Raw genomic sequence first — 15,370 nt, 5'->3', positions numbered from 1 at the left:
TGCTGCGTGTGGAGCTAGACGTGGGACTTGATCCCACCACCTGAGATTACAATCTGAGCTGAAATCAAGAGTTGGTACTCAACCAGCTGAGCCACCAGGTGCCCCCAGAAACAATTCTTTTTTTTTTTTTTCCAAGATTGATTTATTTATTTTAGAGAGAGTGAGAGAGAGATAGCCAGGGGGAGCAGAGGGAGAGGGAGAAGCTGCTGAGCCCAAGGGAGGGCTCAGTGTCATGACCCTGAAATCACGAGTTGAAACCAAGAGTCAGATGCTTAACCAGCTGAGCCCCCCAGCCATCAGGTGCCCCACTATATCAGTTAATTTTTTGTAATCTGGTATGCTGTAACTCATCTGTCTTGAAAAAATAAAGCCGAAAGCAAATACCAGGTTTTAGCAGTGATATGGGAAACTAGAACCTTTATGTACAACCTTCATCTGTCTTTGTGGAAGTATTAAACGGTGTAGGCATTTTGGCAGAACCATTTGGCAGTTTCTTAAATAGTTAAAAATAAACTTACCATCAGCTCTCCATTTCCCTCTTCCTCTAGCCCCTGGCAGTCACCCTTCTATTTTCTGTTTCTATAATGTTGACTACTCTAGGTACCTCATGTAAGTACTGTCATTTAGTACAGGTCTTCTGTGACTGACTTATTTCTTTTGTCATCGTGTCTTCAAGGTTGTTCCAGGTTGTAGTGTATGTCAGAGTTTCCTTCCTTTTGAATATTCCACTTTATGTATACTACTGATGGACCATAGGGTTGCTTCTGTCTTTTAGCTATTGTGGCTAATAGCTATGAGGTTTGGCTGCTATGAACACGGTGTACAAGTATCTCTTTCAGTTCTTTGAGTATGTATTGCAAAGTGGAATTGCTGGATCATTTGATAATTCTCTCTTTAATTTTTTGAGAAACTATGATACTGTTTTCCACATTAGTCAAACCATTTCATGTTCCTACTAGCAGTGCACAAAGTTTCCGGTTTCTCCACTTGCTCACCAACACTTATTATCTTCTGTTTATTTGGTAGTAGCCATCCCACCATGCATGAGGTGGTATCTCATTGTGGTTTTTTAACTGATTTGTATTTTCCTAATGATTAATGATGTTGAGCATCTTTTCGTGTGCTTATTGGCTATTTGTGTATCTTCTTGGGAGAAATATCTATTCAACTCCCCTGTCCCATTTTTAAGTCAGGTTGTCAAGTTTTACAATGAACTTTTTAGAATTAAATTATACCATCTTTAGGCAGCTCTTTCTGCTTACAGGTCCTGTTCCTGTGCTTGAATAAAACCACCTTTTTTGTACCGAAAAAAAAATTATACCATCTTTGTCCAATAGGCTCTCTTTAAAGCTATTTTCTTTGGCTACATCACTTTAGTCTTTGAATGCTTTGTTGCTTTTGAGAACAAGATAATCAAGGCTCATATTCCTTGCTACAGACCTGGGATAACCATTTTTCCATGGGGTCTTGGTTTCTTCTTTACCATTAATTTGTAACTTTGTATCCTTAAGCAAAACCCAATGTGTTATAGAGCACAATAAGCAGTTAATATTTGTAGGTGAGTTAGATTGGAGCTGAAAATCTTAACCGGCATCTTGATGTAAGAAGAGTTTGATAGGTTAGTCCAAATAAAAAGATTCTGCCCACTTGACTGCCTTTGAAAAGCTTTCCACTTCCCAGGTGTAAGTGAGCTAAAAGTGTGTTTCCTGGCATTGAATATTTTGAAGGAAATCAATCTGTATGTCTAGAGACCTATTCTGATTTGTTTTCATTTTTAAATACACATTTCTTTCTTTCCGTAGATACTCTTCTCATTGACTATCAGTTCACCTTTAGCCTGTCCCAGGAAGATGACCGCTACTACACAGCCATCAATTTTGTGGCTACCCCTGATGAAGTAAGATTTTAAGTTTTCTTGCTTTGTTTTGAATTCATGTGCATCTTTTTCTTGATATTTGTGGGCAGAAACATTAGCAGTAATCTCCAGAGTGGAGTACACAGAACTGTTTCGAGGTGCAGGAAAGAAATGTCAGAAGCTACCCTTTATCTCCTATCCACCTCCAAGGCAAGAATGATGGTGTTCGGGTTTACCAGGATCTGACACCCAGGCTGACTGACTCTACACATAAACTTGGTTTGCCCATGAGCGCATCACAGCCCTCACAGAAAAGGAGAGAAGACGGCAGGGGGATGTCCCTGATTAGAGGGGCACATGGCAGGGCCCAGATTTACTCTCTCAGAATGGACCAGAGGCTTACCAAGTACTTTCAAAGAAGCTGCAGATTGAAGTTATTGTCACTGATGCCTGGGAGCCCACAGAGGACATTCTTCTCTGCCTATAGGAGGTTGTTGGCCTTACTGGGAGGTAAAAACAGTGAAGTATTATAGCCAGGTCCAACAAGAAGTTAACCAGAAACAATTGGAATTAGTAGGACAACTGTTTGAAATGTGGGTTTATATCTACTTTAATTAATGATGACCGCCAGCCTGACGTAAGGAACTGCCTGGTGGTAGAAGGGACCCAACATAGCATGACAAATAAAAGTGAAGTGTCCAGAACATGAAGACACACCTATACGATATCTTTGACAAAATATAAAGTCTATTCAATGGCCACTCCAGTACATAATGAAATTTTACTAAACTTGATGATAAATTATTTAGTAACCTCCTTGAAGGTTTATTTCTCATCAACATAACACAAAGCCACTTAACATTACAAAATTCCTGTCATCATAAACATGATGAAAAATACATGGAAAATAATATGACAGTAAGCCAGGTTGTGTTCCTTTGTTAACAAATGTTATTGTTAACAAACATTGCTAAATCTAAAAAATAAATGAATTAGTAGTATAACAAAATCCAGAGTATGGGATGTTTACAATCAAATGGAAGTAAGATTTGTTTTTTTATTCCATTTTAATGATAAAATTAAGAAGAAATGTACTAGAGAGTGAATTAAAAATAATAGATGACCTTAAATGAAAATACTATGTGGACACACTGTATATCATATCATTTGAATGGCTATGTTGACTGGAATTAATAAAAAAGAGTTTGGAATAAAATTATAGCAAAAATTCCACACGTGAAATTTATTTAATATCTTATTCATAAGCAATTGGTTGAAGTACTCAGTCTTGCAGGATGTAATTGATGTTGTTAATATTTTTTGAATAAACATAATAGACTCTTGGTAATACTTCTTAATGAGGTGAGTGACCATGAAAATCTTTTGACCTCTCTGGAGTTCCTTGTTTATCTTATGACAGAATATTTAATGGAGTTATCTAAAGTGTATGTTCTGTCTTTTATAAAAGGACTAGGATTTCAAGTTTGTTGATCCTTTCTTTGGAAAGACATAATGGTTAATAGTATTCTTCCACAAAATATTAAAAATAAACACTTGAGCTGTCCCTTTAAGAGGAAGGTGAGGTTATATCAATAAGCAAGAAGGTAACTAACTGCTTTGGGAGAGAAACTCCTGGTTTGGAGATCACATTTTGAAAATGGCTATTTGGAAATCTGTCCATTGTTAAGGTTTTGTGCTGTAATTAGCATCAAAACAACACCCTTAAAAATCTTATTGTTCTGACTTGTTTTCCGGCCTTTGAAGAAAAAGAATTCCAGCAGGATTGGATCCATTTGTAAAATATAAAAATACAACATCTGATTCATTTGCAAAAATAATTCTTTGAAGACAAGAAAGATTTATTAGTCAAGTTTCAGTGAAAACTGAAAATTCATATTACAATTTACCTAGTGTAGCCAGTAGTGCACGTCTACCTGTTGGCTCAATGCATTTCTCAGAGATATCTTTCTCAGTCATTAAAACCAAGAATCAAAATAAATTAGACGAGATCTTCCAATTGTGGTATCTTTAATTTTCCCAGAGGATCCTTGGGAAGCTGATTCCCCTAACATAGGTCATAGAATTTAAGTCGTTGTTCTCTGGTCAGAGGCTTTCTAAAGCCTACTTTCTTATGGAGTTAGGCATTTGATAAAGCATTAAATCACATGCATGTTTATGAGAGAGAAATGAAACTTACTTGGGATATATTGCTTATATTGGGTAGAAATGTTACTGACCGTTTTAAGCATGAGTTCCTTTTAAGACACTGTAAAATAACTGTTTTGTAGTTAAAATCAAGAGTAGCAAATTTTAATTACTTCTTTATTTTAACATCTGGAAACTGTTGTAATTACTTTTCTAACTATTTGCACTGCTTATCAGCAAAACAGGGATTTGGACATGTTCATCAATGCCTCCAAAAACTTTAACCTCAACATCACCTGGGCCGCCAGCTTCTCAGGTAAAGACATACCTAGAGAAGACCTTCCAAGTGGAGTAGATTGGTAGTAGATTGAGAAATTCCTGTGGTTGTTGAGAAATGGGGCTCTGGAGTCAGACAGATGGGTTTGAAACCCACCTTTGCCTCTTGTGACCTGGGAGACTCAAACAGGTGTCTGAAACCCTCTCTGGACCTTAGGGTTATTTGTCACGAAGAGCAGACAGCAGTACTTATCTCCTAGAATTGTGTCAATGACATCAGTTATACATGCCCTTGCCTCCTGTGGGGACAGGCTGAGTGAGCCACCCAGGTGCCCCAGGTATCTGTATGTTCACAGCTAGGTGTCTGGTTGTTTAAGTGGAGAGAAGCCGCAGTGACTCCTGGAGGAGCTATTCTGGTTAAGGGCACAGCCTTGCGTATCAGCCTTCCTGCTGCAAATCTCAGCTCTGCTTCTTGCTTGGCTATGTGACCTGAACTAAGTTACTTAATTTCTCTGAACGTCAGTTTCCTGATCTGTAAATGAGAATAAGGAAAATTGTTAGAATTAGATGAGATTGTGCTCTTAGAGGCTATTCCTGGAACGTAGTAAGTGTTGAGTAAGTGCTGACTGTTGTTATTAATGAGGGCAGATTCTGTCCAAAAAAATAGACTCTTGTATTTCTTTCTTTTCTTCCTGACAGCTGGAACCCAGGCTGGAGAAGAGATGCCTGTTGTTTCAAAAACCAACATTAAGGAGTACAAAGATAGCTTCTCTAATGAGAAGTTTGATTTTCGCAACCACCCAAATATCACTTTCTTCGTTTATGTCAGTAATTTCACCTGGCCCATCAAAATTCAGGTAAGAAGTGGTCTCAACCTGCAGACAGTGAAAACTTTTCAGTGGAGACTAAATCCACTAATTTAAAACTTGAGGTAAATGGGGTGTACGATACTGTTTTGCCTTTGTAGTGTCTGTGGCAAAGGAGTGCTGAGCACATCACCACCATAAGGAAGGCAGTGGTGGGGATGGCTTAAATCACTTAAGAAAGAGAACGATAAGCCCTTCTGAAAGGCAGTCGGCATGTTCCAAGTTTGGTAATTACAGCTGTATTCATTTCTTCACTGAGCACTTCCCATGTAAAAAGCCTGCAGAGCTTCAGTTCTGGAATGAATCAAGTAGGGCTAAATGAAACACACCGAAAACCAGTGAGAGCCAGAGTGTGGAAGTGTCCAATGGAAGGATGCCACAACTGCTGTCAGAGTTTAAAGAAGATAGATTGGGGTGGAGTGGGCGGCAGCATCGGGTTGCGTGGGGAAGAGCACGGCCCGTGTGAGTCCTGGCCTCACCTTCACAGGTCACGTAGCTCTCCACATAACAGGGGTTTTGTATGTGTGACCTGAAGGCGTGTTACCTGCTGCTGCCACTGATGCTATCAACCTTGAGCCTTTTCTCAGTTCTCAGGGTTTCAGTGGACTCTCTTACCCAAGACCCATGGCCCATTTCTACTCTTTGTCATCTGCCGCTGTGTCCTCCAGGCCTTGCCTCCGTACTTTTCGCTTTTATACCCCCTCTCTTTGGGGGTGAAAATGGAATCCAGGGTGGGGTGAATTTCAGGGACAGGGCCAGTGTTAGCCACAGAAGCATGGTCATGGGCCTGGTCTGTGGCTGTCTGCCGACTCTCAGAAACAAGGCGTCACTGATCAGTTAGGATGGGTTTGAAACCAAGTCCTGGTGATTTTGTGTTCATGCCTTGGGACTGTGACTAAAGAAGAATCTTTCTGTTCCTGCAATGTGGGGATAGGCTTTGTATTGTGTTTTTTTCTCACCAACTGCTTCCCTTTCTCTGTCTAGCCGGTCACCCATGTGTTCATCCTCTAGTCTGCTTTCCCTTTGATCTTACACACTCTCTGCTTCCCTCCTCAGCCGGCGTTCTCTGGTGTTGGCTCCCTGTTTGTGCTTCCTCTTACCCACTCATTCCTCAGCCTGCAGCCTTGCCTCCTTTCCTCACCACATCCTGAAAACGGTCCTGTCTTAGCAGAAGCCAGTCACCCAACCAATTCTCCAGTCCCCTCTCCTTCTCAGTGAGTCATTGGAGTCACTGTCTTTCTTGTCTTCCTGGTCCTTCTTTCCTTGACTCTCTGGCCAGGCTCTTGAGGGAATCTCCTCCCTTAATCATTGAGATTAGCTGGGAATCCGACGTTGGTTCTCGTTTGTCTTCATTCCACAGTTTCCCTGGGTAATTCCATCCTACTTACAGGATTTCTGGTGCTCTTTCTGTACTGGTGATTCTCAGTTCTGTCTCCAGCCCAGCTTTGCTTGCGCTCCATACCAGTATTCTCAGTTGCTGCCTAGACATCTCCAACTGGACAATCACGAGCTCCTGCCATCGGCACGTAGTCATTCTTGTGACCTTAGCCCCAAACCCCATGCTTCCTTTCTCAGTGAATGATACCACTGTTCCAGTTTTCTTTTGCTGTCCTTGTTCTGTTTTTTTATCAAGGTTAAACTAACCTTTAATAATTAGTAATTATAAATTGAGGAGTTTTCTTCTCATTTCTGGAAGAGATTATATAAGATTAGAATCTCCCTTGTAGGAACGCTTAGGTGGCTTAGTGCGTTAAAGCCTCTGCCTTCAGCTCAGGTCATGATCCCAGGGTTCTGGGATCGAGCCCCACATCAGGCTCTCTGCTCAGCAGGGAGCCTGCTTCCTCCTCTCTCTCTCTCTCTGCCTGCCTCTCTGCCTACTTGTGATCTCTGTCTGTCAAATAAGCAAATAAATAAGTCTTTAAAAAAAAAAATCTCCCTTGTAAAATCATTAGTATTTTTTTGTTTGTAGAATTTTATTTTTAACTGTTGATTCAACTTCTTTAAAAGTTGTAGGATATTTTGGATTTTCTGTTTCAGTCATTTAAAATAATTTTTTTTAGGCATTAATTTATTTTATTTTTTCAGATGTATCAACACAAAGGTATTCACACTATCCTCTAATCTTTGCAGCATCTGTGCTTGAGAGTACTGAATCGTACACTTAAAAATGCTTAAAACAGTAAATTTTATCTTAAATATTTTTAACCCAATTATAAAAAAACTTTATTTTTTTAAGATTTTATTTATCCATTTGTCAGAAAGAGCATGTATGCAAGCAGGGGGAGAACAGGCAGAGGGAGAAGCAGGCTCCCCACTGAGCAAGGAGCCCAAGGTGGGACTCAGTCCCAGGACCCTGGGATCATGACCTCAGCCGAAGACAGGCACTGTCTGAGCCATCCAGGTGACCCCAATTATAAAAAATTTTAAATATGACAGCAAGATTTTTCTTTGTAGCTATAAACAGCTTATTCTAAAATTTATACAAAAAGGCAGAGATTCTAGAATAGCTGTAACAGGTGTGAAAAAAGTAGAATATTGTGGGAAGAATCACAGTCCACAATGTTGAGGCTTACTGTTTAGCTATAGCAATCAAGACTTTGTGGTTATTGGTGGAGGGATAGACAAAGATCAAGGAATAGAATACAGAACCCTGAAACAGAACCACATAAATGTGTCCAACTGACTTTTGATGAAGGAACAAAGACAATTAATTCAATGGAAGAAAGATAGCCTTTCAAATAACTAGTGCTGGAACAAGTGGACAACCATCGACAAATAAATGAACTTCAACCTAATCCTCACATCTTACACTAAATCAACTCAGTAAGGATCACAGCCCTTTTCTTTTAAAGTGAAATATTTATTGGGGCACCTGGGTGGCTCAGTGGGTTGGGCCGCTGCCTTCGGCTCAGGTCATGATCTCTCGTCCCGGGATCGAGTCCCGCATCGGGCTCTCTGCTCGGCAGGGAGCCTGCTTCCTCCTCTCTCTCTCTCTGCCTGCCTCTCTGCCTACTTGTGATCTCTCTCTGTCAAATAAATAAATAAATAATAAAATAAAATAAAATCTTTAAAAAGTGAAATATTTATTTAGCTTCTTGTCAAGCCAAAATATTTTGTGTATATACCAGTTTAATTAGCATGCCCTCTGTAACAGGCAAAATTGTACATCAAATTATATTTCATGTTACCTGATTATATAAAAATATAAAGTAAAAATTATTTATCAGTTCCATTTAACATTACTAGTAAACAATTCAGCAGGAGATATGATGTACAAAATTTTAGTAAAATACGACGCAGGAAGAGCTTAATCTAATTCTCGCTTGTCATAATTTGTTATGAATATAGAAAGAACTTTTTAAAATGTTGTGTTTACTAAGATTCTGGCAGTAGCTTTTTGTAACAAGGCATAGCATACTAGGACTGCCACTCAACTTGTTTATGGTAGGTCGCAGCTTCAATATGCTGTTTTAAAAAAAAAAAACCACCTGTTTTTTTAAAAGGTTTTATCTATTTATTTCAGAGAGAGAGAGAACACACAAGCAGGGGGAGGGGCAGAGGGAGAAAAGCAGACTCCCCACCGAGCAGAGAGCCCAATGTGGGACTCAATCCCAAGACCCTGGGATCATGACCTGAGTTGAAGGCAGATGCTTAATGACTGAGGCACCTAGGTGTCCCTACCTGATCATTTCTGATTACACCTTAATGATGCATCTAGATTCAACTTCTGTTGGCTTATCATGAGATACTTCTAGTCAGAAATATGAACTTTATCCCCAAGTATCTTAATCACTAGCACAACTGCAGTGTATTATCTCCCAGAGTCATTAAACACTGGAAGGGATAAAAACAGATGTTCCAGCAGGCAACAGTTACGGGCCTTTCACACAGCGGCATCTGCGTGGCTAATGGATAGTCCAGGACTAATTCTAAAAATGGGAACTTTTATGCATTTTAGTAATTATGCCCTAATTCTCACGGCTGAAATTTCCTTAGACATTGTACTTTCTTTATAAGGGAATCCTGATTTTTCTTAAATTGTTATGGCCAGTCAGGACTTAACTTGCAGCTTTCTTTTTCTCCTTATCCTATTTTGCATACTTCTCTTTCTTTTTTGATTTTTCTTACTGTTACTTTTTCTCATTCTTCACTGCTTTTCTTTTTGTCCATTCAGCCCTTATAGCCACAGTATAATCTGATTCTGATAAGGACTCCGGTAATAAGGGTTTAATCTTCAGGATACTTTTTTTTTTTTTTTTTTACGGAGTCCTTTTATGTGCTTTTCTTTCTCAGTTGCATCCTTTGACTGCTTTTTTTTTTTTTAAACAGCTTTTAAGATTTTACCTATTTTATATCCTGGAGTAACTCTCAGCAACAAGAAGAAATAAACTGTTGATACAACAATTTAGATGAATCCCAAGAAAATTTTACTGAGTTGGGAGGGTGTTGGGGGAATCCTAGAAATTTACATACTGTTTGATTCCATTTCTATAACATTTGAAAGTTAAAATTTTAGACCAAAATTACAGGTATATCTACTGAAGTTTCAACTTTTTCTGACTTATCCTGATTGACCCAAAGGCCCTTCCCCCCGCCCTCCCCTACCCCACAAAGACCCTTTTAAAAGCAGTCATCTGGGGGCCTGGGTGGCTAAGTCAGTTAGGTGTCTTGACTCTTAATCTTGGCTCAGGTGTTGATGTCAGGTCATGGGTTCAGGCCCCGTGTTTAAAAACAAAGAAACAAATAAATAATTAAATACACTGACCTGATTAGGTCAGGCCCACCCACACTTAAGGGGAGGGATTAGAGTGTACACACCAACAAGGTAAAGGAAATATTAGGCGCCAACCAGGTTTTTAGGTTGTTTGACCCTATTGAGGTTGAACTCTAGGCTCCAGCCAGACAATTTCAATGTGGCAACATGTAACACTATCCAATTATAGATTAGATATAAAATATTTGATTTGGAGTATAGTAAATATTATTTCTTGGCTTGTTTTAACTTGGGATTATTTTCATACTGACATCCCTTCTTATTTCTGAGTCAGTTAAACTTCGGGCTTTGTTGTGTATAGTTGAAAAATAATTAACATTTTTAAGATTCTTAGTGAAAATTTTAACTTACACTGCTGACATTTTTCCCATTTGGAAAGAGGGCTCCATGCATATAAACAGGCTCTTGTGCTGGAGATAGTCGTGCTGTTGCCAATGCTGAGTTCTAGTTTTTTTCCTCCCAGTGCCCTGTTGCTCCACCCTCTGAAAGCCACTGAAATGGTTTTAGAGCATTTCCTTCCAGAGGGATCTCTTCCCCACACTTAATTTTTTAAAGTACTAATCTTAAGTTTAAGAGTCAAAGAGATGTTGATTTGCTGCCTGATTTTGGGGGGGCTCTTTACCTGGGCTAGATGACTTACTTGAATAAGAGCCACTTAAGAAAGCTGTATTCAGGAGCACTTTCGAAAATAAACTATGGCAAGCTCACCACTTAGCTTGCCAGGCTCTCCTTGAACAAGCAGGTAAGTTCTGTTGGAACTGCGTCTTTTCGCTCTTTGGTACCACTAACTGTATTTGCGGGCACTAGACCTGTGGCATTGTGTGCTCTCGGTGTCTTCACACGGCACCGGGTCTCTGCCCTCGGGACCGTGTGTGGGTGTGTGCATGTCTTCCTGGGCACGTGAAGGGTGTGCTGTGCTCAACAGAGGGATCTTTGCCTTTCCGTACTTTCTAATCTCCTCAGAGCCTGAGCTTTCCTGCATGTAGTTCACTCTTAAACACATCCATGCACCTTAGAGACGATCCAGATTCAGTAAAAATGCAGAGACTTGTTGAAGGAAGAGAACAGGGTGCAGTGTAGGCCATTCAGTTAAATTTTAGTATGGCTTTCAGTACAGGCAAAAGCCTTTTTGTCTCTGACTCTCATTTTTTAAAGCAAAATAACTGAGGAAATCCAGTTCTCTACTCAGAATTCACATAAACCTTGGTGCTTTAAAAATGGTAATGTTAAACTCAAGTTCCTTCCCTCTGAACCAATCCCAGGATTCTTTTCCATAATTAGGAACAGATCAAAACCTATAACTGCTCACTGAGGGAATTTGAAACCAACTAGAAAAATCTTTATAGATGCAGTTTAAAATTTTAAAAAAACAAAACAAAACAAAACCCACCCAGATTGAGAAGGCCTTGTGTGCAGGAGGGTGATGGGTCTGTTGGGGCCGGTTGTGCCTGTTTTCTTGTGAGTTGCTCCTGTGGGTGAGCGCCCCTCCCTCAGCCTCTGATTTCTGAAGGCGATCCTGGGTGTCCTGGCCAGTAAGCAGGGACTCAGCTGGCATACCCTTGCCCAGGGTTTGGGACGGGAGTTATTCAAGATAGAGAATGGACAGACAGACGTTTTATGTGAGGTAGGAAGGTGGGCGGTGAAGCTGGGGTTCTGGGTTGTTACTGGCTCTGCAACAGAGGTTTTTACTGTAATGTGGAACTAATATTAAAGCCCTCTCCATGCTGGGTGTTTCATCTGCTGGTTTATGTAAGAGGCTAGTGTTCCTAAGCAAAGCCAACACAGAATTTGTATTGAGAACTGAGCCTTCATTTAGACTTTAGAGTTATGTTTATGGGTGCTAACAGGATTGCTTTCCTAAGCAAAGGAAGTATGAAACTTTTATTGACTCAGAGATACTTTTTTTGGTTTCTGCATTACTGAGATACAATCCACATACTGTACAGTTCACCCATTTAAAGCACACAATTTAGTAGTTTTTAGTATATTCAGAATTGTGTAACCGTGACCACAATCAATTTTAGAGTATTTTCATCATCCCCAAAAGAAATCTCGTACTCACTAGCAGTCACTGCCCGTTCCTTCCTCCCTCTAGACCCTGGCAACCACCAGCCCACTTTCTAGTGCTATAGAATTTGCTTATTCTGGCATTTCATATTAATTGCATTACATAACATATGGTCCTTTGTGACTGGCTTCTTTCACTTAGCATAATGTTTTCAAGATTCATCCATATTTAGTATGTTTGGATTCTTAACTCCTTCCTCTTAGGGACTGAGTGATATTTTATTGTCTGGATATACCACATTTTGTTTATTCATTCATCTGGTGATGGATACTTGGGTTGTTTTCACTCTTCGGCTGTTATGAACAATGTCAGGTACACTTTTAATGTTTGTATGTATTGTGTAATGATGATGATGATGAATGTTTACACCTGGTGTTAGGGATCTGTGCCATCAGAGTTTTAAAGAATCATAAAGCTATGAAATACATTTAGAACTAAACTACTCAAAGTATAAATCTTTCTTTGTTTCAGAGTGGCATTTGAGGTTCTCGTACTACCTTGTGGTTTTCATTAGGATCATTGTTTATTATTCCTTCTTGAAAGCCTCTTCTCTTCCACTTTTCACCCATGACTTTGGCTGTGTTTTCTTAATTCTTCAGTACCACTGCTCCCTTGAATTTTTTCTGGATCATTTCTCCCTGGACAGTCTCGTCCATGCCGTCTGTGAATACCACCTGTGGCTGGGACAGGTAAATCTCCATCTCTAGGAGATCTCTCCCCTGTGATCTCCATAGCCGGGAGGCTTCCTTTAACATCTCCTCATGCAGCAAACTCTGTGCCCCCGAGCAGCAGCCTTGAATGGACAGGAGGGGCTGTCTGATGCTGGGTGGCAGGCTGTGCCCCCCTGCTTCTGGGAGTCCTGGGCAGAGAGGGGAGTGTCCCATGCTGCCTGAGTCTAAGTGAGGATGGGCAGTAGCAGAGCTGAATCTCAGGAGAGTGAGGTTGGGGAGTAGGGGTGTTCGGGGTGGGAAACCGGCATATGCAATCACCTTCAAGAACTACTGGGAGTTTCACAGAGGTGAAGTGGCAGCGCTGGACACCTAGGCGAAGGCTGTTGGGAAGAGACTGGAGGTTTCGGCCGAGGGCCTGAAAACCACTGGGAATTGTTGAAATGTTTTAAGCCAAGAAGTGATGAAGATCGGTGTTTTCAAAAGGTCCTTCTGGCAGCAGTTGGGAGAATGGAAGGAAGGAGCTGGACCTGAGTTGGGGAGTCCAGGTAGAATTCTTGTTTAGAAACCCAGGAGAGGGGTCCATCAAATGACCCTCAGGCACATTCCATTGCAACTTGCTTTCCTCATCTGTGCCTCCACAGCTGTAGACTCATCTGGCGTTTCACCCAACAAAGATTTCCTTAAGGGCAAGGACAGTGTCTTAGATTTCTGTGTCCTCAGTGTCACAGCATAGAGCTGATCAGCAGTAGACACGTCACAAATGAGCACTAGATGGATGAGTAGTTGTACATATGGGAGCTTTGGGGTTGGTATTGGAACTTTGTTCTGGTTTTTTTTGCAACTTTTGCATCTTTTCTAAAGGTGCTGACAGCTTTTTCTGCTCTTGACAGAATGACTGCCTACCAGGGGCAGAAATTTGTCATCCCACTCGGCATAGTCTGATATTAGAAGATTGAATTGTTCTAGCATGGTGTCAGAAGAGTTGAGAGGTAGAAGAAAAGAAAGGGATGAGGACACAAGCATCCTAATTTTATAAAGAGGTAGTTAAGAGGTACTGCATAGATTGAAATATTTTAGAATGAAACGATAGGAAACCTGGGATTTGCTTCAAAATAATATGGTTGTGGGGGAAGTGGAGAAGCATATGGATGAAACAAGACTGGCCTTGAGCTGGTAATTATTACATGTGGGTGATGAGCACATTGGGTTCATGATACTGTTCTCTCTACTTTTTAAAAAGTTTTAAATTTTCTATAATAAAAAAATTTTTTTAAAGATAATACAAGTAATAGAAAACAATATTAAAGCCCCACTTTATTATTTAACCTCCTGAAGGTAGCCTCAGCTAGGCCTGTGGCCTAGCCTGGCTGGGACCATTGTAGGCCAGCTGCGATGTATCTGGAACTGGCCTTCTGTTTCACTTTGCAGGAAGGACACAGCATTTTACTAGGCTTTTACCAGTCATTGACTGCTGTTGGACAGTCTCTAGGACAGTCAAGAGTCAGGGACAAAACCCTGTCTAACACACCTCTCCCTGTGAAATGGCAAAGGGAGCAAGCAGGGGTGCATCAGAGGCCTGAGGGCTCCTCCCCATGGGCTGTGTGCCTTGCAGGGGGCCTCACCACATTGTCTCCTGCTCCTGCGGCTGCCTGTGGCTAACAGGCACATCCCTTCCCTGCATCCAGCGGTGTTCTAGCCATTGCCCGTCTCTGCTGGCATCCTTCCCAACACCATCACCCTCAGAATAATGCCACAGAAACCAAGAGAGGCACTAAAAACAATGATGTAACTTGACTGGAAGGGCAGGTGGGGATGGTGGCCTCAGTCACCTTCCGTTAGAGCAGGAAGTCAGTAAGTGATGCCTAACATGGTTAAGTCAAGAAATAGCAAATAAAATAAAACTTATTAGTGATTAAAAAAAAAAAAAGGTAACCCTAAAAGAACAAAAAAGAAACCTAAAAAAATGCGGAGGCCAAAGAGAGAAACCTTAAGGAGAGGATTAAGGAACGATTGCTTTGCGTGATTAGCTATGGTCTTTGTAGATAGTCCAACCAAGTGTATGCAGTTCTTAATGATTTTTAAATTATTAATGATCATGGTAAGATGGAATAGGAATTCTAGAGTGGTGAAAGGAATGGCTGCAAGGACACGTGGGAAAGCAAGCACAGAGCAGTATTGAGGTGGGAGGTTGGGCGTGCACAGACGGTGAGTGTTAGCTTGATGTCAGGAACGAGTGGAATTAACTAGCCTTGAGGCTCTGACCAGAGCCTGTGTATACAGTTTGTGTGCCAGCACAAACCAGCATTAGATGGGTAATGTGTGCAACTGGGTGATGGGCATTGGGATCCAGTCCAGGGCCTGTGGTCTCAACAGAGAGCTCCACATAGAACTTCGGTTTGTTTTTGTTTTGTTTTAAAGAATATTATTTTGGTTTGGTTTTTGTTTGTGTTCGTGTTCTTTTATTCTTTATTTTTTTTTTTTAATTCCAATATAGTTAACATGCAGTCTTAATATTAGTTCCAGGTGTACAATTCCAGACATCACCCTGTGCTCATCACAAGTACACTCCCTAATCCCTGTCACCTCTTTCCTCCATCCCCCCATCCCTCTCCCCTCTGGTAGCCATCAGTACTCTGTAGTTAAGAGTCTCGTTTCTGCGGGGCACCTGGGTGACTCAGTTGGTTAAGTGTCTGCCTTTGGCTCAGGTCATGATCC

General features: G+C 40.8%; 1 protein-coding gene across 4 annotated transcripts in view; it reads left to right on the top strand.

Annotated features, from left to right (window-relative positions):
- The window catches only part of LOC132008141 (attractin), a 149,082-nt gene that overhangs the window by 98,125 nt on the left and 35,587 nt on the right, over nt 1-15,370 (top strand). For all 4 annotated transcript variants that reach the window (XM_059386536.1, XM_059386539.1, XM_059386537.1 and 1 more), the window contains exons 22-24: nt 1,803-1,897; nt 4,238-4,316; nt 4,976-5,133. In XM_059386536.1, coding sequence (XP_059242519.1) covers nt 1,803-1,897; nt 4,238-4,316; nt 4,976-5,133 — 332 coding nt within the window. The remainder of the gene's footprint in view (nt 1-1,802; nt 1,898-4,237; nt 4,317-4,975; nt 5,134-15,370) is intronic.

The sequence above is a fragment of the Mustela nigripes genome, unplaced genomic scaffold, assembly GCF_022355385.1.
Source record: "Mustela nigripes isolate SB6536 unplaced genomic scaffold, MUSNIG.SB6536 HiC_scaffold_75, whole genome shotgun sequence".
NCBI classification, from domain to species: domain Eukaryota; kingdom Metazoa; phylum Chordata; class Mammalia; order Carnivora; family Mustelidae; genus Mustela; species Mustela nigripes.
This window is presented reverse-complemented; position numbering and strand designations above follow the sequence as displayed.